The sequence below is a fragment of the Bufo gargarizans genome, chromosome 3 (genome assembly GCF_014858855.1).
Source record: "Bufo gargarizans isolate SCDJY-AF-19 chromosome 3, ASM1485885v1, whole genome shotgun sequence".
In the NCBI taxonomy this organism is placed as follows: Eukaryota; Metazoa; Chordata; class Amphibia; order Anura; family Bufonidae; genus Bufo; species Bufo gargarizans.
Window position 1 is genome coordinate 362,610,821 of NC_058082.1, and position 23,077 is coordinate 362,633,897.

Sequence of the window (23,077 nt, forward strand, 5' to 3'; positions counted from 1 at the left end):
TGCAGAGAGCATTCCTCATGACTGAGGGTACTAGTCTGTGTGGTAACGACTGTTTTTTTTCAACAGGACAACGCTACAGTACACAATGCCCGCAGAACAAGGGACTTCTTCCAGGAGAATAACATCACTATTTTGGCCCATCCTGCGTGTTCCCCTGATCTAAATCCAACTGAGAACCTTTAGGGATGGATGGCAAGGGAAGTTTACAAAAATGGACAACAGTTCCAGACAGTAGATGGCCTTCGTGCGGCCATCTTCACCACTTGGAGAAATGTTCCCACTCACCTCATGGAAACGCTTGTCTCAAGCATGCCAAAAAGAATTTCTGAAATGATAAACAATAACGGTGGAGCTACTCATTACTGAGTTCATGTCTGGAGGTTGGATTTCTGTTTTGTGGGGGGTTTAGTTTTTTTTGGAGGTGTGGTCCTAAACTTTTGATCAGCTGAAAAGCAGCCTGTTTCAGTTTATTCGTTGTTTTCATTAAATTGAATGCTCCAAAAAATGTTTTGTCTCACTCCCATTTCTTCTTGTTGCATGTTAAAGCTCTACTTGGAACCTTGTTAAGATCCAGCCATGCTAAATATGATTTTTTGTCATTTTTCAAGTGGTCTTAAATTTTTGATCAGGACTGTATTTAAGATCAAGATTTAACTACTTTGTCTGCTTTTTGACTTGATTTATCCTAAAATATTGCTCAAAATAACATCTTAAAATATATTTTGAAATAGCCAGAGGTGGAAATGAAGTGGTTGCAACTAGGTGGAACATGAATGAAGAGGTTGTCAATCATGTAGCTGTAGCCACCACTGGCTGCCTTTACCAGCAGGATGGGGGTAAGTGGGCCCCAGTATTTTTAATAGGTCTGCAACCTGTTTGGTATTTGTGCCAATTCCTGTCATAAATGCCTAAGATGATAAACTCCTATGAAAAGGTTGTCTACCAATGACATATTAATTTACGCTTCAAGGCTATGTACACCTTTGGGGGCAATTTTTTTTTATTATTGCATTATAATTAATTTGAGCTAAAAATATTTTTTTCAATTAGTCTTTATTAACAATATGGAATATATTTTTTTTTTCTGTACAGGGCTGAGATGCTCTGCCTGTGGATTTGTTGTCCTTTCCGTCATCTGAGGAGCAGACAGACTTCTTATCTCTGCTCTCTCATATCATAAACACTCATTAAAGCTCAATCCTTAACTTACTGATAAGGATGTGGCTTAAATAAGTATTTATGACCTCTTAGTAGTTTAGAGATAAGGGGCACAAAGTGAAAGTGAAAGTAGCAGTCACACAGTTAGAAAAACAGTTAACCCTTTGTGACTGAACAGCTCAATATTTTTTTTAATAAAGGGCAATTGAAAAAATGATTTTTAGCCAAAAATAAGTTAAATGCAATCATAAAAAAATGCCTCTAAAAGGTGTACATAGCCTTTTAACAACTACTCAATAAATATTAACTCAGATTTATTTAAAAAACTGCTCATGTGTCTAGGTAGTATAGTTAGGGATAAGCGAATCGACTTCGGATGAAACATCCAAAGTCGATTTGCATAAAAATTTGTTCTAATACTGTACGGAGCAGGAGTTCCGTACAGTATTAGAATGTATTGGCTCTGATGAGCCGAAGTTATTGATTCGCGAAGTGAAGTGGTACCTTGGAACCGAACCGAAATTATTTTTTACAGTACAAATTAATTTATGAAGTTATTGTGCGAAGTCTCGCGAGACTTCGCGAAGCAATAGTTTGGGCTCATCAGAGCCAATACATTCTAATACTGTACGAAGCTCCTGCTCCGTACGGTATTAGAACAAAGTTTTATGTAAATCGACTTTGGATGTTTCATCCGAAGTCGATTCTCTCATCCCTAATTGTAGTACATACTTCTTATGGTGCCCCCTGCTGTTCCTTTTATTCCTAATACCTACCTAATGAAGAACACCATGGGGCATCATAACAAGTATGGAACACTAATTGGAAAATCTTTACATTTTGTGTAAACAGAGTAAATTCATTTATTTTTTATTAAATATTATTATAATATTTATTTCTGGATCAACTCCTTTCAAGTCAATGTGAAAGTGTAAAGTTTCACATAAACTTCTTTATTATAATATATTCTAAATGTGATAAAAATAGGCATCTGAATTTCAGAGGCGCGTTAGAATCCATACACTCATACACTGCTAACATGCACAGTGGTGTACGGGTTCTGCTGGGACCGCAGCGAGTGATGTGCAGGCAGAAGTACACATTGCTACTCCTGCCTGTACCAGCTCCACTTGCTAGGAGCTTTGTATTGATGATGTGCTATGTCAATAAATGGAGCAGGCGCAGACAGGAGCAGTAATGATCTATGCAGAGCTCCTGCATGCGCTGGTTCTGCTTAAAGCCTAGCACAGTACATTGGTGATGTGTTATGCATTGCTTTTAGTGAGTGGAGCAGGCACAGTCAGGAGCAGCGATGTGTGCTCCGGCCTGTACATCGCTCACTGCAGCCCAAGTCGAATCTGTTTCTCATCACATTTAGAATAGGTTTAATAAAGTTTACCTGAATGTACACTTTAATGCTGAATAGACAGATACATTTTGCATATCTTTTCACTTAAAGGTAATGGGTTTGAACTTGTATTCTATCGCTCTGACGGATAGCGATATCCTACATCCTGTAAATGGCTAGCATCACTGCCCCTACACATTGCAAAAATAAAAAAAGAATGACAGTTACATTTTAAAATATAGCTCTACTTTTATAGGACAGAAATCTCAAGGAATTAAATATAAATAATAGTATAGGTGTCCGTGTAAGGGAATATTAACCTGGGGAATGGACCCTTTAAAATATAGCTTTTATTAAGTTTAATTTAAAAAGCAAAAATATATAGATACCCTCTGGTAACCGGGTATCCAAAATACATAACAGGACAAGATGTTGCCCAGCTACCACCGTGATTTGGTGAAAAAAATATTAAATACGATAGGTGAAAATTCCAAGGGCGTTAATGACAGTAGTTGAAGGTTGGGGAATTGGATAGAGGGTAGGGTACTGGGGATGGTTCTCTCCCTGTACCCACCCTACAGTAGTCCTCTGAACAGGGATGAGCCCTAATGGTGGGATCACCCTGTCCCCGTGCCTATCCTGTCTTGCCCTGTACAGCCCTGTACATTAGGAATTTTTTTTTATTTTTTTTATCACACTTATTGATGTCAGATTTTACCCCGACGCGTTTCCCCACTATGGTTCCTCAGGGGGTCGGTTAAGAGATGATAATTGTTAAGAGTAACATCATGGATCAACAGAAAACAGGATAATAAACCAGATAAATTTGATATAATTACTGTGTCCTGGTAGATGCCATGGGGCAGGCCATATAGGGGGGAAGAGAGGAACACTCACTCTAATTCTCCTGATGAAGAGAGATGTCACCTGAGGGAAAATATAATAAATAAACCCATTACTGGTATTGTATTTACAGGATTACCTGGCTCTTTGTGTCCCAGGGTGAATAGAACTTACAGGTGAGGTGCCTCCCTGATGTCCGGACTGCTGCCTGCCGAGTTTGATGGGGCAGTGAGGCATCCCTGTGCTTGTCCAGTTTAAAGGAGTGTGCGAGCGCGCATTTCCACCACCGGGAGCCGAACATCCGGTCTGTGGAACGCACGCGATCCGCGACTTCCGGTCTGCTGGAACGCAAGCCTCGTTTCCGGTCTGCTGGACCGCAGACGTAATTTCCGGTTTAGCGATGCTCAGGCGCTCAAGCTCAAAAGGGCCTCCTCCCCTTTTCTCAGGACCCCTGTGCTAGAGAACATCTCAATAAACTAATTTTATGAGGGTAATCTGGTGCCAAACCTTTATGCACCTTACCCACATCTTAATCATCCAGTAAAGAAGCTTGAGCGCCTGAGCATCGCTAAACAGGAAATGACGTCTGCGGTTCAGCAGACCGGAAGCGAGGCTTGCGTTCCAGCAAACCGGAAGTCGCGGATCGCGTGCGTTCCACAGACCGGATGTTCGGCTCCCGGTGGTGGAAATGCGCGCTCGCACACTCCTTTAAACTGGACAAGCACAGGGATGCCTCACTGCCCCATCAGACTCGGCAGGCGGCAGTCCGGACATCAGGGAGGCACCTCACCTGTAAGTTCTATTCACCCTGGGACACAAAGAGCCAGGTAATCCTGTAAATACAATACCAGTAATGGGTTTATTTATTATATTTTCCCACAGGTGAAATCTCTCTTCATCAGGAGAATTAGAGTGAGTGTTCCTCTTTTCCCCCCTATATGGCCTGCCCCATGGCATCTACCAGGACACAGTAATTATATCAAATTTATCTGGTTTATTATCCTGTTTTCTGTTGATCCATGATGTTACTCTTAACAATTATCATCTCTTAACCGACCCCCTGAGGAACCATAGTGAGGAAACGCGTCGGGGTAAAATCTTACATCAATAAGTGTAATAAAAATAAAAATAAAAATCCTAATGTACAGGGCTGTACAGGGCAAGACAGGATAGGCACGGGGACAGGGTGATCCCACCATTAGGGCTCATCCCTGTTCAGAGGACTACTGTAGGGCGGGTACAGGGAGAGAACCATCCCCAGTACCCACAGGAAGGTACCCTACCCTCTATCCAATTCCCCAACCTTCAACTACTGTCATTAACGCCCTTGGAATTTTCACCTATCGTATTTAATATTTTTTTCACCAAATCACGGTGGTAGCTGGGCAACATCTTGTCCTGTTATGTATTTTGGATACCCGGTTACCAGTGGGTGTCTATATATTTTTGCTTTTTAAATTAAACTTAATAAAAGCTATATTTTAAAGGGTCCATTCCCCAGGTTAATGTCTACTTTTATAGGAGTCTACAGATTTGGCAGAGAAGGTGTACGAAAACAGAAATTAAAAGCCTTATCAATTTACCAGCTGTAACAATGTGTATATAGTAGATTATTAGCATTTTAACCTACACTACAGTTTATTTTAGCTTGTACATATAAGGAATAAAAAGGGAGAATCTGAATTGGGTCCATAGACTAAAGGCCCTAATTGGATTCATAGGCTAATACCCTAAGATGCACCCATAAAGGTTTCCTGCTAAGTATATGCAGCCATTGTTGTCTAGGTAACATGATGTCTTTAAATGTCAATATGTGTGTTTATGCGCATGTACTGGAAATATATTACAGTTATAGCATATCTATGTAAATATATACATAAACAAGCCCTAGTTTTCACAGCACCAACAAATCCACAGGATATCCCTTTAAGGGAGACAATACTGATCACCAAGTACCAGACCTTAGTAATCATATGTAGCGGTATGCTTTTCTTACAAAAATCTTTTGAAGTGTCCTCTGAGTCGATCTACATGGTCTATACAGTAAATACCTTCAAAATGTCTGTCATATTACAATAGGTTAGAAATATAGCATAATTCCAACTTTTCGGCACAGTTTTATATGGCAGTCTTAAAAAACTTTCAGAATTTCAGATATCTTTTTTTCCAAATGGCAAGATCTGTAAGTGGTTTATTGCTTATTTTCGAAGAAATCAGTGGAAATGTTCCCCAGTCCAAAGACTGATGTACACACCGTACATAATTAGCCGGCCATGCATTCATTATGTGTCTTAGTTGCTTCTTCTCCTCGAAATATGGCACATTTAGCAGGGCCATTGTTGATTGCAATAGACTGATAAAGAAACTTGCTGTCTTTTCTTATTCTGTATACGTCTTAACAATATGAGATATCAAATAAACTTCAATAGATATGGAAAATACACACTACATGGTAAATAAATGAGGGTCATTATAGCAAACACTATGACTTGACCCACAAAATTCATTTCTTTTCCTTTTCAGTTCAACTGTTTGGAAGATTCATAGGTAGCAATATCATTAGTAACTAAAGGTTTTGTCCTTTAGCTGAGACTGAATTCTGGAGTCACTTATGGAGGGTTAGGTTGATTGTCAAATCTGTTGGTAATGGGTTAATGTTTTTATTTCAGTTCCAAAAATAATGGGTCATGGTAATAAAACAGCCTAGAACTCAGAAGAATTTTTTTCTGAAGCAACCAGTCTTTGTTCCTGCTAAAATTCTGTTGTACTAGTAACCTGAGTAACTTCTGAGTTCAGATCTTCTCCTCTGCAGCCTCTGGATCCTCTCCTTCGGCCATCCATGTCTAGTCATACCGGCTTGTCTGGTGCGTGTGACTGAGCACATGTGGACACTTGATCACGAGTGGTGTTGCGACCTCGACTGAAGCTGCTCTGCTCAGAATGAGATCGGAAGGGAAGGCAGAATTCTCTGAAACATCTCTTAAAATTTTCATCTAAAAACGCATAGAGAACTGGGTTAAGACTGCTATTGGTGTATCCCAGGGCAATACAAAAATGCCAGCTGGCTATGACATAGGGATTTTTTTTGTCAATTTCCACCATGGTCCACACAATGACAAATATATGGATGGGTGTCCAGCAGATGATAAAGGCAGCCACCACAACTAAAACCATACGGGTGATGCGTCTAAGATTACGATCTTTTTCTCTTGATCCAGACAGAAGTCGCACACTCCGAAGACGGAGGATCATCAACCCATAACATACTGTGATAACCAAGACTGGCACCACAAAAGCAAAAATGAAAACACAGATTTTGGTAACAGTGTCCCAGTACCAATCTGGGCGGGGAAACTGAAGAGTACAAACAATTGCTCCAGCTGTGAACAGAAAGGAGAGCAATATTAATGTGTTAACTATAATATATCAGAAAAGTCATAGTATAAGCATTGCTATAAAAACACATAACATAATATTTGAATTATTACTGCTTTTATCCAAGTTATGCAATGTTATGTTGCTTAGGTGGAAACTATAACTGCTTGCTAAACCTATTAACCACTGCACTATCTTTAGAAGCAACGGCTAGCAAGAGATATGTGCCCACCTCTCCAGCTCTTTATGGCTGTGTAACATTCACCATCAGCAAATCCCTTTTTTATCCCGCGGTGGGATGGAGGTGAGAACTATATACACTGATCATGTAAATATTGAAAACTAGAAAATGGAGGACGAGTTGGATCTGAAGAGCTATCCTGGCTATCCTGGACAAAAACAGTGAGTGTGGAGGCTTCCTAGAAGCTCAAGGTGGTAAAGGTCTCTAGCCACATTCCTCTTATGACATGTCTATAGTTCCCTCCATAAAATCTAGCTCTACTTGTTATGTCTTAGGGTTCTTTCACACTTGCGTTGTGAAGATCCGGCAGGCAGTTCTGTCGCCAGAACTGCCTGACGGATCCGGAAATCCGTGTGCACACGGATAACATTTGTAGACAGATCCGTCTAACAAATGCATTGAAAAACAGATCCACTTTCCAGTGTCATCCGGAAAAACGTATCCGTAATTTTTTTTCCCATTTTTAAAGGTCTGTGCATGGGCAGACCCGAAAACCGGATCTGTTTTGCCGGAACACTTGGTGCGGGATCCGGCATTAATGCATTGCAATGGAAAATAATGCCGGATTCGGTATTCTGGCAAGTGTTCCAGAATTTTGGACAGAGAAAATACTGCAGCATGCTGCGGTATTCTCTCCGACCAAATACCATAAGAGGGACTGAACTGAAGAAATCCTGATCCATACTGAACAGATTGCTCTCCATTCAGAATGCATTAGGATAAAACTGATCAGTTTTTTCCGGTATTGAGCACCTAGGACGGAACTCAATGCCGGAAAAGAATAACGCTAATGTGAAAGTACCTTAGTTAAATCTTATTTTGCACCACTTTACATTTTATTAAACGATCTTAAGTATTTTAGTGTGGCAAAAGAGGAAATAATAAGGGACATCTGAAAGGGGAGCAAATTGTTTTTTTTTTTAACACTGAGAAGGCAATACAGTTTTAACAGAAAGAAATCTTAAAAATAAGCTTTAGTTATTTTTTAATTACTTGCTCATCATCCATTATATTCCTGGCTTTGAAGTTGACATAGAACACTTACAAGCAATTAAGTATTTATGGCTGTTTATTAGTCTGCCTTGCTACCATAAAACAGAAACTCTCACTTATTAATACTGGTCCAGACAAAAAGTGTAGCAACCAAAGAGATCATGTTAATCATTTTCTAGCCAACATTGGAAAAACGAAGGCCCAAACTCCATCTCTATCTTCTGTGGCAAAGCAGCAAACTACTGTTGGATTATGAACAGCTGCTCAAAAGAGGCCACACTCCAAGCATTTAGTTTCTTGGATTCTGAGAAGTTGTGTATGGCCCCATCCAAGCCACCACTGATCTCAGGGGGCTCTGGCCTGACATAAAAGGTCCTGATACTAGTCAACATCAGGCTATTCTGTGCAGAGTCTGACACATACATGGTTCTGACGATGTATGAGGTGGTGCATACAAAGTCCTGAAACTGGTCAATGGCTGGAGCTTGAGCAAGGCTAAATCTGAAGAGGAAAACAGACCCAGGAGCATTAAATGTATTGGGGCCTTATCTATGATCTGAATATTTTGGGGTCTGATCAGGATTTTTTTTTATCTAAGGGTCTTGTCTGGTGTCTGAATACATTTTTTGGTGTGGGGTCTGAATGAATTATCGGATCTGGCCAGGGATATGAATGAATGTTGTCTGAAGTGGGGTCTAAATAAATTATTGGGTCTGGTCTGAAATCTGAATGAATTAAGGGTTCTGTTCTGGGGTCATAATGAAAAATTAGTTATAAAAATGTGACTATATCAGTCCTGTCATTTATAAACATGTAAGGCTATGTTTACATCTGGGGTGTGGATTTCATTATCCATGTTAGCCAGATCGATTTGATTTATAATGGGATACACCAAGTGCTACAGAAGTGTTTCCCACATTTTGAAGGGAAAATGGTGATTATTTTTCTCTTCAAAAATGACAGAATATGCAATAGTGACTAATGAAGCCTCTGTCACGTATGTGAACATAACAAAAAACGAGAGCACACTTAATTGCCTAGTTGTGTTATTTTTTATGCAATTATGCAGGCAACTGTGTCCATATATTCCTCATAACTGTAATTGTTATTAAAAATTTTTTTTCAAAGGGCAATATAATACAGAGAAATAAAATACACTTATCACGCTAATCATATCTATACAATCAAGAGCAAACAACTTGTATTTATTATGTGCCAAGCAGTGGCGTAGCGTGGGTTGCCAGCACCCAGAACAAAGCCAAAAACTGCGCCCCCACCCCGGGCATGCCCCTTTTAACAGATAATGTAGTAGATCACTAGCAGTCCCACGTAACACCACAGATAACAGTGATAACTCTCTGTGTACAAATAATGTAGTAGATGTATCCTACAATCCTATGTAACACCTCAGATAACACAGTGATAACTCTCTGAGTATAGATAATGTAATAGATGTTCCCTGCAGTCATATGTAACACCTCAGATAACGCAGTGATAACTCTGAGTACAGATAATGTAGTAGATGTCACCTGCAGTCCTTGGCACTGCCATGCGAGAAGTAAGTCTATATTTAAACTTTCACATGAAGCTGGTAAATTCTTTAAATTATGAAGTATTGGAGATCAACATTATGGTAGTAAAGGTAAGAAACATTTTAATAGCATTGATTTAATAATGCAGAATTATTATTACCTATATCAATGATAATGTTTGTAAAGCGCTGCGGAATTAGTAGCGCTATATAAGTGTGTATAATAAATAAATCAACATTATTTGAAGTTGGGGATGGCGCCTTTTTATGTTTTCCCTGTTGGCTGAGCCCTTGCTTGCTCAGCAGCTTCCCCCTTAAAACTCAGTTGCTGCCCAAAATTATTAGTCAGATGAGGGGCATCCAAATACAGTTGGGTCCAAGTACCCAATGCATGGGCGGTGATTGGAACAGAGTGCCTGCTGAAATCATTCAGCAGGCACTCTGCGACAATGCCGAGGGGGCGATCGCCAATTAGCTGGATCAGAAACTTCAAAATGACAAATATTTTCATTTTTAACCCCCCCTGCAGCCCTCATTGTTATGTGCCGGCGGGCTGTGCGCGTTTGCGGGCGGGGCGGGCAGGCGATCATCTGCCCGTCCCCTCTCTCAGGATGGCCAAACAGTTAGCAGAGGGTCAGCACATTGCTGACACTCTGCTTGAAACGGCTGACATCTGTGCTCACGTCCCCGTTTAACCCCTTCCATGCTGCGGTTCGTAGGGACCACTGTATGTAAGGGGTTAACAGGGAGGGAGCTCCCTCCCTCTCCCATCGTGGGCTGCTGTGCCGTTTCAGCCCCCGATTCTTGACAGGATCACAGAAGGAGGGGGCCCTCTCCCTCCCCATCACCCGCTGCTCTGTTGTGGCAGCAGGTGATGGTTACTATGGCAAATGGACACCTTCACAGCCTTCTGGCTTGCCATGGTAAGGCTAAGTCTGATCAGACTTCTGCTAAAGGCAGAAGTCTGATCAGACTAAGTGTAAAGTGAAAATACAGTACAGTACACTATATAGTGTACTGTATTGTATTATACAGACATCACACCCACTGGATCTTCCAGAACCAAGTGGGTCTGGGTCCAAAAAAAAAAAAAGATTTATCACTGATAAAAAAAAAATGCACTACACATGTTTGATATCACCGCGTCCATAATGACCTGATCTATGAAACGGTCATGTTACTTTCCCTGCACGCCATAAAAAAAATAAAAACTATGATTAAATTGAAATTTTGCCCACCTTACTTCCTAAAATGGTAATAAAAGTGACCAAAAAAGTCGTATGTAGGCCAAAATGCTACCAATCAAATCGGCACCTCATCCCGCAAAAAAATTGTCCCTACATGAGACAATTGCCCAAAAATAAAAAATAAATGGCTCTCAGACTATGGCGACACTAAAATATGATTTTCCTTTTTTCTAAAATGCTGTTATTGTGTTAAAGTAAAATAAATAAAAAAAACTATACATATTAGGTATCGCCGCATCTGTAAGAACCTGCTCTATAAATCACATGACCTAACCCCTCAGGTAAATACCATAATTCTTTTTATTAAAAATAGTGTCAAAAAAGCCATTTTTGTCACCTTACATCACACAAAGTGTAATAGCAAGCGATCAAAACGTTTTATGCCTCCCAAAATAGTACCAATCAAACCGCCATCTCATCTCGCAAAAAATGAGTCCCTAGATAGGACAATCGCCCAAAAATAAAATAAAAAATATGTCTCTCAGACTATGGAGACACTAAAACATGATTTTTTGTTTCAAAAATGATATTATTGTGTAAAACTTAAATACATTTAAAAAAACTATACATATTAAGTATCGCTGCATATGTAAGAACCTGCTCTATGAAAATATCACATGACCTAACCCCTCAGGTAAATACCGTAAAAATTTTTTATAAAAAATAGTGTCAAAAGCCATTTTTGTCACCTTACATTACAAAAAGTGTAATAGCAAGTGACCAAAATGTCATATGCACCCCAAGATAGTTCCACTCAAACCGACATCTCATCCCGCAAAAAATGAGCCCCTACATAAGACAGTCAAAAATGCTTTATTATGTAAAACTGTAACAAAACCCCCCAAAAAGTCCCCACATCCGTAACAACCTGCTCTATAGAAATAGCACACGATCTAACCTGTCAGATCAACGATGCAAATAACAAAAAATAAAAACTGTCCCAAAACAGCTTTTTTTTTTTGCAAATTCCTTATTTTAATCCATTTTTCCAGTAACAAAGCAAAGGTTAACAGCCAAACGAAACTCAATATTTATTGCCCTGATTCTGTAGTTTGCAGAAACACTCCATATGTGGTTTTTAACTGCTGTATGGCAGGGCACAGAAGGAAAGGAAAGACATATGCTTTTTGGAAGGCATATTTTGCTGGACTGGTGATACCATGTCCCATTTGAAGCCCCCCTGATGTACCCCTAGAGGAGAAACTCCAAAAAAGTGACTCCATCTAAGAAACTACACCCCTCAAGGTATTCAAAACTGATTTTTACAAACTTTGTTAACCCTTTAGGTGTTCCACAAGAGTTATTGGCAAATGGAGATGACATTTCAGAATTTCAATTTTTTTTTTTTACCTTGCCTCAAAAAAAGTGTAATATAGAGCAACCAAAAATCATATTTACCCTAAAATAGTACCAACAACACTGCCACCTTATCCCGTAGTTTCCAAAATAGGGTCACTTTTTGGGAGTTTATACTGTAGGGGTGCATCAGGGGCTTCAAATGGGACATGGTGTAAGTAAACCAGTCCAGCAAAATCTGCCTTCCAATAACCATATAGCATTCCCTTCCTTCTGTGCCCTGCCGTGTGCCCGTACAGCAGTTTACGAACACATATAGGGTGTTTTTGCAAACTACAGAATCAGGGCAATAAATATAGAGTTTTGTTTGGCTGTTAACCCTTGCTTTGTTACTGGAAAAAATTGATTCAAATGGAAAATTTGCCCAAAAATTTTAATTGTGAAATATTATCTCCATTTGCCATTAACTCTTGTGGAACACATAAAGAGTTAACAAAGTCTGTAAAATCAGTTTTGAATACCTTGACAGGTTTACTTTCTAGAATGGGGTCATTTTTGGGTGGTTTCTATTATGTAAGCCTCATAAAGTGACTTCAGACCTGAAATTTCTGAGAAATTTCAAGATTTGCTTCTAAACTTCTAAGCCTTGTAACGTCCCCAAAAAATATAATGGCATTCCCAAAATGATCCAAACATGAAGTAGACATATGGGGAATGTAAATTAATAACTATTTTTGGAGGTATCACTATGTATTATAGAAGTAGAGAAATTGAAACTTGGAAATTTGCAAATTTTTCAATTTTTTTGGTAAATTTGGTATTTTTTTATAATTACAAATGAATTTTTTTTACTCCATTTTACCAGTGTCATGAAGTGCAATATGTGACAAAAAACAATCTCAGAATTGCCTGGATATGTAAAAGCGTTTTAAAATTATTCACACATAAAGTGACACCGGTCAGATTTGCAAAAAATTGCCTGGTCCATAAGGTGAAAATTAGCCCGGTCCTTAAGGGGTTAAGAGGCGTGTGCCTCTTAATAAATCGCCATATCAGATGCAAGCAAAAAGAGATTGATAAATGTCCTCCATAGATGACAATGGCAAGTGACTGGTTCCAAAGCAACCACAATGTTTTGTTTTTTTCCTGGATCTTTGGAACCCAATATGATATGAGAGTCTGGGCCCACCAGAGGATGGTGGGCCAGTCCAACCCTGGTGTTTACTGCTTGTACACGAAAAAATTGGTCCAAAATACAGGGAGTGCAGAATTATTAGGCAAATTAGTATTTTGACCACATCATCCTCTTTATGCATGTTGTCTTACTCCAAGCTGTATAGGCTCGAAAGCCTACTACCAATTAAGCATATTAGGTGATGTGCATCTCTGTAATGAGAAGGGGTGTGGTCTAATGACATCAACACCCTATATCAGGTGTGCATAATTATTAGGCAACTTCCTTTCCTTTGGCAAAATGGGTCAAAAGAAGGACTTGATAGGCTCAGAAAAGTCAAAAATAGTGAGATATCTTGCAGAGGGATGCAGCACTCTTAAAATTGCAAAGCTTCTGAAGCGTGATCATCGAACAATCAAGCGTTTCATTCAAAATAGTCAACAGGGTCGCAAGAAGCGTGTGGAAAAACCAAGGCGCAAAATAACTGCCCATGAACTGAGAAAAGTCAAGCGTGCAGCTGCCAAGATGCCACTTGCCACCAGTTTGGCCATATTTCAGAGCTGCAACATCACTGGAGTGCCCAAAAGCACAAGGTGTGCAATACTCAGAGACATGGCCAAGGTAAGAAAGGCTGAAAGACGACCACCACTGAACAAGACACACGAGCTGAAACATCAAGACTGGGCCAAAAAATATCTCAAGACTGATTTTTCTAAGGTTTTATGGACTGATGAAATGAGAGTGAGTCTTGATGGGCCAGATGGATGGGCCCGTGGCTGGATTGGTAAAGGGCAGAGAGCTCCAGTCCGACTCAGACGCCAGCAAGGTGGAGGTGGAGTACTGGTTTGGGCTGGTATCATCAAAGATGAGCTTGTGGGGCCTTTTCGGGTTGAGGATGGAGTCAAGCTCAACTCCCAGTCCTACTGCCAGTTTCTGGAAGACACCTTCTTCAAGCAGTGGTACAGGAAGAAGTCTGCATCCTTCAAGAAAAACATGATTTTCATGCAGGACAATGCTCCATCACACGCGTCCAAGTACTCCACAGCGTGGCTGGCAAGAAAGGGTATAAAAGAAGAAAATCTAATGACATGGCCTCCTTGTTCACCTGATCTGAACCCCATTGAGAACCTGTGGTCCATCATCAAATGTGAGATTTACAAGGAGGGAAAACAGTACACCTCTCTAAACAGTGTCTGGGAGGCTGTGGTTGCTGCTGCACGCAATGTTGATGGTGAACAGATCAAAACACTGACAGAATCCATGGATGGCAGGCTTTTGAGTGTCCTTGCAAAGAAAGGTGGCTATATTGGTCACTGATTTGTTTTTGTTTTGTTTTTGAATGTCAGAAATGTATATTTGTGAATGTTGAGATGTTATATTTGTTTTTTGTTAAGTTGCCTAATAATTATGCACAGTAATAGTCACCTGCACACACAGATATCCCCCTAAAATAGCTAAAACTAAAAACAAACTAAAAACTACTTCCAAAAATATTCAGCTTTCATATTAATGAGTTTTTTGGGTTCATTGAGAACATGGTTGTTGTTCAATAATAAAATTAATCCTCAAAAATACAACTTATATTAATAATTCTGCACTCCCTGTATAACATTCCTAGTACAATACAGCTCTGAATTGAACATTGAATTGTAGCCTGACATGAAGCCTAAAACAGAAGATTTAATTTTTTTATCTAGTTGGCACTTTGAATCTTCAGATATATTTTCATATAACTGTGTAAATAATATTACCAGCCAATTTAATATTCTTTGCTATTTTGGTTTATTGCATCTTTAAACTGTGCTATGAAAAGAACATATCATGCTTAAACATAATGAGTGGTTACCAAACAACAATAGAAAGATAGCTGTTTTTGTACCACATACCCATTTATTTAGAAAAGGCCAGTGATTCACAAACTTCTTACTAGGATTTCTATAGTGTCTACACCTTTTTATTACACATGTAGAGTGCAAGTTCACTATTCCTCCCACTTACCTTTATTTGATTTAGTAACTGCCATAACCATAATGGGAACCCCGATAACAGATGATAAAATCCAGATGCATACGTTTATAGCTTTTGCCTTAGATGGGGTTCGGAAGTCCAGGGCACGCACAGGGTGGCAGACGGCAACATATCGATCCACGCTCATCATGGTTAAGGTAAAAATACTGGTGAACATGTTGTAGTAGTCTATTGACAGAACAATTTTGCAGAGTATTTCTCCAAATGGCCATGTCTCCATAAGGTATTTGGCACTCTGGAAAGGTAAGGTACTGGTAGCTAGGGCATCTGCCAATGCCAGATTGAAGATATAAATGTTGGTTGCTGTCTTCATTTTGGTGTATCTAGAAAATAGAAGTAGGTCGGGCATGTGAGTAAAATGTGAGCTTTCTATCACATGTAATTGAATATTACATATTATACTTGTTCTGATGATGGTTTAGGTAAGTGAAACGGTTATACCAAGAAATGTACAAAATGACCAGCAGAGATTTAATTGAGACTACTTCAGCCCTAATGCAAATCACGCACATTTATTGTACTGCTGTCCTCCTATTTACCGAAGAGGCTTTATGTCTCCTCAAGTATGAATGTATCATATGACCCAGCAATAGTTGTACCACTGATTGCTAGGTAGCTACCTTCTGTGTTGCAGAATACACGACTTTAAATATTCTATGTCACTATTGAAATTGAGCATTAATATTAACATATAAATAGTACTTATTACATATAATATAATAATACATATAATATTCACAAATACAAAGAACAATCTGGTTCCACCCATCCAAACCAAAGACACCTATGCCGCATGTCAAATAACAAAATCAACGGAATTTGAATAGTCTTGAAGAGTCTTTAAAACGAAATTCAACTTTTTCTCTAAATTATCAAATAATCAATATTTCTGCTAAACAAAACATTCTATGCCATGAGCTCCAAAGAAGGTATAAACCCATAGAGCCCAAAATATTCTTAGTGTGGTTTAGCTGTTTTTCCAGATCTCTATTAATTTCTGGCCGTAATGTCCTCAGTAGAAGGATTGCCCAAAAACTCCATAAGAATAAACACTGACTAGCAGCACTCTCCAGACAATAGCTGAATCACTACAAGGGTGCAAATTCACCCCTCCAGGTAACACTACTGATATACATAGAATAAAAAAAAAATAGAGTGATAGCATCCAAAAAGTAGTTTAAAGGGACACTGACAGGCCCTATAAACATATTTAGTTATTCCTATGCAGTCATAGATCTATTAAAGTGTATTCCAATGATATAAGAGTACCCCCTGTCCGCATTGTAAACTATGTAAAAACAACTTTATATTCATCTGTCAATCACATTTCTTTATGCCCAAGGGGCATTTTTTCTCATACCTTTGTGCCCAGCTGCTCCCCAACTGTCGTTTTCTCCCGCCGCCCAGCTCATTATTATTCACTGCGCTGGGCGGCCTTTACATTCCCCGATCCTGTCAGTTCCCGCACATGCCCGATAGATACTTATGGGCATCGGCCTCAATCGGACCATCTGCGCATGCGCTGGCACACTCCCAAGCCTGTAATTGAATGCGCCTGCGTCCGATCTCTCCTCCAAGGCACTCGTATCCAGCGCTTCAGAGCGCTGATGTCATCAGAAATTCAGATGGTTAATGCGCCAGCCAAGAAACTCTTCTCTGGGGTGACAGGATCGGGGAATGTAAGAGCTGCCCAGCGCAGTGAATAATAATGAGCTGGGCGGCACTAGGAATCGACAGTTAGGTCGCGGCTGGGCACAAAGGTATTAGAAAAAACACCCCTTGGGCATAAAGAAATGTGAAAAAACGCCCCTTGGGCATAAAGAAATGTGATTGACAAATTAATTTAAAGTTGTTTTTACATGGTTTACAATGCGGACAGGGGGTACTCTTATATCATTGGAATACACTTTAATAGATCTATGACTGCATAGGAATAACTAAATATGTTTATAGGGCCTGTCAGTGTCCCTTTAACCACTTCAGCCCCGCTAGCTGAAACACCCTTAATGACCAGGCCACTTTTTACACTTCGGCACTACACTACTTTCACCGTTTATCGCTCGGTCATGCAACTTACCACCCAAATGAATTTTACCTCCTTTTCTTCTCACTAATGGAGCTTTCATTTGGTGGTATTTTATTGCTGCTGACATTTTTACTTTTTTTGTTATTAATCAAAATGTAACGATTTTTTTGCAAAAAAATGACATTTTTCACTTTCAGCTGTAAAATTTTGCAAAAAAAACGACATCCATATATAAATTTTTTGCCAAATTTATTGTTCTACATGTCTTTGATAAAAAAAAAATGTTTGGGCAAAAAAAAATGGTTTGGGTAAAAGTTATAGCGTTTACAAATTATGGTACAAAAATGTGAATTTCCGCTTTTTGAAACAGTTCTGATTTTCTGAGCACCTGTCATGTTTCCTGAGGTTCTACAATGCCCAAACAGTAGAAAAACCCCACAAATGACCCCATTTCGGAAAGTAGACACCCTAAGGTATTCGCTGATGGGCATAGTGAGTTCATAGAACTTTTTATTTTTTGTCACAAGTTAGCGGAAAATGATGATGATTTTTTTTTTATTTTTTTTCTTACAAAGTCTCATATTCCACTAACTTGCGACAAAAAATAAAAAATTCTATTAACTCACCATGCCCCTCACAGAATACCTTGGGGTGTCTTCTTTCCAAAATGGGGTCACTTGTGGGGTAGTTATACTGCCCTGGCAATTTAGGGGTCCAAATGTGTGAGAAGAACTTTGCAATCAAAATGTGTAAAAAATGACCGGTGAAATCCGAAAGGTGCACTTTGGAATATGTGCCCCTTTGCCCACCTTGGCAGCAAAAAAGTGTCACACATCTGGTATCGCCGTACTCAGGAGAAGTTGGGGAATGTGTTTTGGGGTGTCATTTTACATATACCTATGCTGGGTGAGAGAAATATCTTGGCAAAAGACAACTTTTCCCATTTTTTTATACAAAGTTGGCATTTGACCAAGATATTTTTCTCACCCAGCATGGGTATATGTAAAATGACACCCCAAAACACATTCCCCAACTTCTCCTGAGTACGGCGATACCACATGTGTGACACTTTTTTGCAGCCAAGGTGGGCAAAGGGGCACATATCCCAAAGTGCACCTTTCGGATTTTGCAGGCCATTTTTTACACATTTTGATTGCAAGGTACTTCTCACACATTTGGGCCCCTAAATTGCCAGGGCAGTATAACTACGCCACAAGTGACCCCATTTTGGAAAGAAGACACCCCAAGGTATTCCGTGAGGGGCACTGCGAGTTCCTAGAATTTATTTATTTTTGTCACAAGTTAGCGGAAAATGATGATTTTTTTCTTTCTCTTTTTTCCTTACAAAGTCTCATATTCCACTAACTTGCGACAAAAAATAAAAAATACCAGCATGGGTATATGTAAAATGGCACCCCAAAACACATTCCCCAACTTCTCCTGAGTACGGCGATACCAGATGTGTGACACTTTTTTGCTGCCAAGGTGGGCAAAGGGGCACATATTCCAAAGTGCACCTTTCGGGTTTCGCAGGCATTTGCAGCTGACACATAGGAGATCATTTAGAATGTCTTTCAGAAAAGTTTGTCCTAGGATTCGAACTCACAACCTCTACACATCAGAGGCAAGGCATTTACCCTCACAGCCATGAAAGCTGTTTAGGTAGTTGCTTAAAAAAAAAAATATATAAGACTTCTACTTATACCTAGTGTACTGATACCTAGTGTACAACCATACACATGACAGCTGCCCACTGTGTATGGATGTAGCAGAGCTGGGTGTGTTGGGGCAGCTGTCATGTGTATGGTTGTACACTAGGTATCAGTACACTAGGTATAAGTAGAAGTCTTATATTTTTTTTTTAAGCAACTACCTAGACAGCTTTCTTGGCTGTGAGGGTAAATGCTTTGCCTCTGATGTGTAGAGGTTATGAGTTCAAATCCCAGGACAAACTTCTCTAAAAGTGTTTTTTTTTTTTATAAGACTTCTACTGATACCTAGTGTACTGATACCTAGTGTACTGATACCTAGTGTACAACCATACACATGACAGCTGCCCCAACACACCCAGCTCTGCTACATCCATACACAGTGGGCAAAGTTACCTACAGTAGAAGTCTTATATATATATTTTTTTTAAGTAACTAGCTAGACAGCTTTCATAGCTGTGAGGGCATATGCCTTGCTTCTGATGTGTAGGGGTCATGAGTTCGAATCCCAGGACAAACTTTTCTAAAAGTTTTTTTTTTTATTTTTTTAAATACCGGACTGTTACTTTACTGCCACGGGGGAGGCGGGCTATTGGCGCCATGATACTGGCACATGAAGGGGGTAGGAGAGAGGAACTTGATACTGGCACATTAGGGGACAGGGGGAGAGGATGGCACTATGATATTGTGTTTTGATCACAATGTGTACATTTGGCTCAGTCCGCAGCTACACAAATTACAGCGTGCTAGATTTTCTGTGCTTTTTTTTTTTTGGAGGGGGGGGGGTTGCAGTGGATCTTGGGTGAGTTCCCACACTTTTTTTCCCAGGACTTGACCCCTGCTGCCCTGGCATTTGAGGGTCTCCGCAATCATTACATGTATGGCCAGCATTAGGAGTTTCTGCTATTCTCCTTATATTGAGCATACAGGTAATGAGATTTTTTTTTCCGTTCAGCCTCTGGGCTGAAAGAAAAAAATGAACGGCACAGATTTCTTCATTCGCATCGATCAATGTGGATGGAAAAATCTCTGCCAAAAAAAAAAAATGGAGGGGAAAGGCGTCTGCCAGGACATAGGAGCTCCGCCCTACATCCATACCCACTTAGCTCGTATGCCCTGGCAAACCAGATTTCTCCATTCGCATCAATCGATGTGGATGAATAAATCATTGCCGGGATTTTTTTTTTTTTTTTTTTTTATATATATATATACAAAGTGTTTGCCAAAGCATAGGAACGCCGCCTCCTCCTCAGCTCGTATGCCTCGGCAAACGTATCTGTCACTGCAGAGGAGAAAATCCCGTCTTGCAGCGCCGCATACACCGACTTGCGTGTAATCTGACAGCAGCGCAATGCTTCTGTCAGAATGCACATCGGTGCTGCAGCTGGTCGATCGGTTGGTCCACCTGGAAGGTAAAAAGACAAAAAAAAAAAAAGAAAAAACCAGGCCGCAACGCAATAATTTTATTAACTTTGCAACAGAACATGTAACTTTAACTTTTTGAACTGAACATTAACGTGTTTGCTTACTGGTGTGTTTTTTTTTTTTTTTTTTTTTTTTTACCTTTATAGAACAAACCTCTCCTTCCCCATGGGTCAATGTGCAAAGCGCAAATCGCCCAAAGATGAACGCCCGAAGCGTTATGCACTTTGTCCCATGTGAAAGGAGACGTTTGCAGCAGCAGTGAGTGAATGGGCCCTAATAGCCCTGTGTGCCTATCCTGGTGAGATGATCCCTATGCTAATAGTGTACCTGTGAGTGGTACTTCCGGAAACACTCTCCAAAGCATAGGGCAGGGTGGTCAGGACAGTCAGGACAGAAATAGCGGGTGTCACGCCTTATTCCACTCCTGCTACAGACACGACATCTTTTTCGGGGTGACGGTTGGGTTGAGGTACCAGGAACGACATTGGGGAAATGTCGCTTGTGTAGACGGCTAACTACACTGGTGGATGGGGCCACGGAACCTCCTGGGTACAGGAGGTTCTCGATGATCTCTTCCTGAAATTTGAGGAAGGATCCAGTTCTCCCAGCCTTACTGTAGAGAACAAAACTATTGTACAGAGCCAATTGAATTAAATATACAGACACCTTCTTATACCAGCGTCTGGTTCTGCGGGAAACTAAATACGGAGACAACATCTGGTCATTGAAGTCCACCCCTCCCATGTGGAGGTTATAGTCGTGGACTGAGAGGGGCTTTTCAATGACACAGGTTGCTCGCTCAATTTGTATTGTCGTGTCTGCGTGAATGGAGGAGAGCATGTAAACGTCACGCTTGTCTCTCCATTTCACCGCAAGCAGTTCTTCGTTACACAGTGCGGCCCTCTGCCCCCTTGCAAGACGGGTGCTAACGAGCCGTTGGGGGAAGCCCGCGCGACTAGTTCGCGCGGTACCACAGGCGCCAATCCGTTCTAGAAACAAATGCCTAAAGAGGGCCACACTTGTGTAAAAATTGTCCACATAAAGATGGTACCCCTTGCCGAATAAGGGTGACACCAAGTCCCAAACTGTCTTCCCACTGCTCCCCAGGTAGTCAGGGCAACCGACCGGCTCCAGGGTCTGATCTTTTCCCTCATAGACCCGAAATTTGTGGGTATAGCCTGTGGCCCTTTCACAGAGCTTATACAATTTGACCCCATACGCGCTTGCTTGGGATGTATTGTTTGAAGCCAAGGCGCCCGGTAAAATGTATTAGGGACTCGTCTATGCAGATGTTTTGCTCTGGGGTATAAATATCTGCAAATTTCTGGTTGAAATGGTCTATGAGGGGCCGAATTTTGTGGAGCCGGTCAAAAGCAGGGTGGCCCCTGGGACGGGAGGCGGTGTTGTCACTAAAGTGCAGGAAACGCAGGATGACCTCAAATCGGGTCCTGGACATAGCAGCAGAGAACATGGGCATGTGATGAATCGGGTTCGTGGACCAATATGACCGCAATTCATGCTTTTTTGTCAGGCCCATGTTGAGGAGGAGGCCCAGAAAAGTTTTAATTTCGGAAACTTGGACTGGTTTCCACCGGAAAGGCTGGGCATAATAGCTTCCCGGGTTAGCGGTTATAAATTGTGTGGCATACCGATTTGTTTCTGCCACAACTAAGTCTAAAAGCTCCGCAGTCAAGAACAGCTCAAAAAATCCCAGGGCCGAACCGATCTGAGCTGTCTCAACCCGAACTCCAGACTGGGCGGTGAAAGGGAAAACTACAGGTGCGGCTGAAGTTGGGGACTGCCAATCAGGGTTTGCCAGCACCTCTGGGATTCTAGGGGCTCTACGGGCACGTCTTTGCGGTGGCTGCGACGGGGTCACTACTGCACGTGCCACCGTACCAGCTTCAACTGCCCTTCTGGTGCTCGCTACTTCACCAGGTTGTACGGCAGTGCTGGTACTAGGTCCAGGAAGGGCTGGGCTGCTGGTGTATGCCTCACCACGTAATCCGACAGCACCAGCCCCACTCTGCTGCTCTTGAAGCGGATCCTGCGCAACCTGCGGTCTAGCGACACGGGGCCGGGTACGCCTGGTTCTATCAGGGACCTCAGCCTCCTCGTCCGAACTTTGGGTCAGAGAGCCACTGCTTTCTACAGGTTCGTATTCTGACCCGCTGGATTCATCAGATGAGGGTTCCCACTCCTCATCCGACTGGGTCAGAAGCCTGTAGGCCTCTTCAGAGGAATACCCCCTGTTAGACATGTGGGCAACTAAATTTAGGGGTATTCCCTGAGACTACCCAAGAAAAAAAAAGCAAGCCTGTCTTACAAAGGGGAGCCTAGCGAAGTACCGGAGGCCGCTGCGGTTGATAAAAAATATCAAAACTGATTTTTTTATCGCCGCAGTGCGTGTAAAATGAATGTGCAGCGATCAAAAAAAAAATTTCACTGCAGTGGGGCGGGTGTGGGCGAACGCACGTGTGGGCGAGCGATCAGGCCTGATCGGGCAAACACTGCGTTTTGGGTGGAGGGAGAACTAAAGTGACACTAGTACTATTATAGATCTGACCGTGATCAGTTTTGATCACTTCCAGATACTATAAAAGTACAAATGCTGATTAGCGATACGCTAATCAGCGAATAACGGACTGCGGTGCGGTGGGCTGGGCGCTAACCGATCCCTAAA

At 41.0% G+C, this 23,077-nt stretch overlaps 1 protein-coding gene across 1 annotated transcript in view; it reads right to left on the reverse strand.

The window, feature by feature from the left end:
- Nucleotides 1-6,196: 6,196 nt before the first annotated feature.
- Nucleotides 6,197-23,077, reverse strand: part of OPRD1 (opioid receptor delta 1) — an 83,478-nt gene continuing 66,597 nt past the window's right edge. Inside the window, exons 2-3 of the mRNA XM_044286901.1 lie at nt 15,205-15,557; nt 6,197-6,729 (exon numbers count right to left, since the gene is read on the reverse strand). Coding sequence (XP_044142836.1) covers nt 6,197-6,729; nt 15,205-15,557 — 886 coding nt within the window. The remainder of the gene's footprint in view (nt 6,730-15,204; nt 15,558-23,077) is intronic.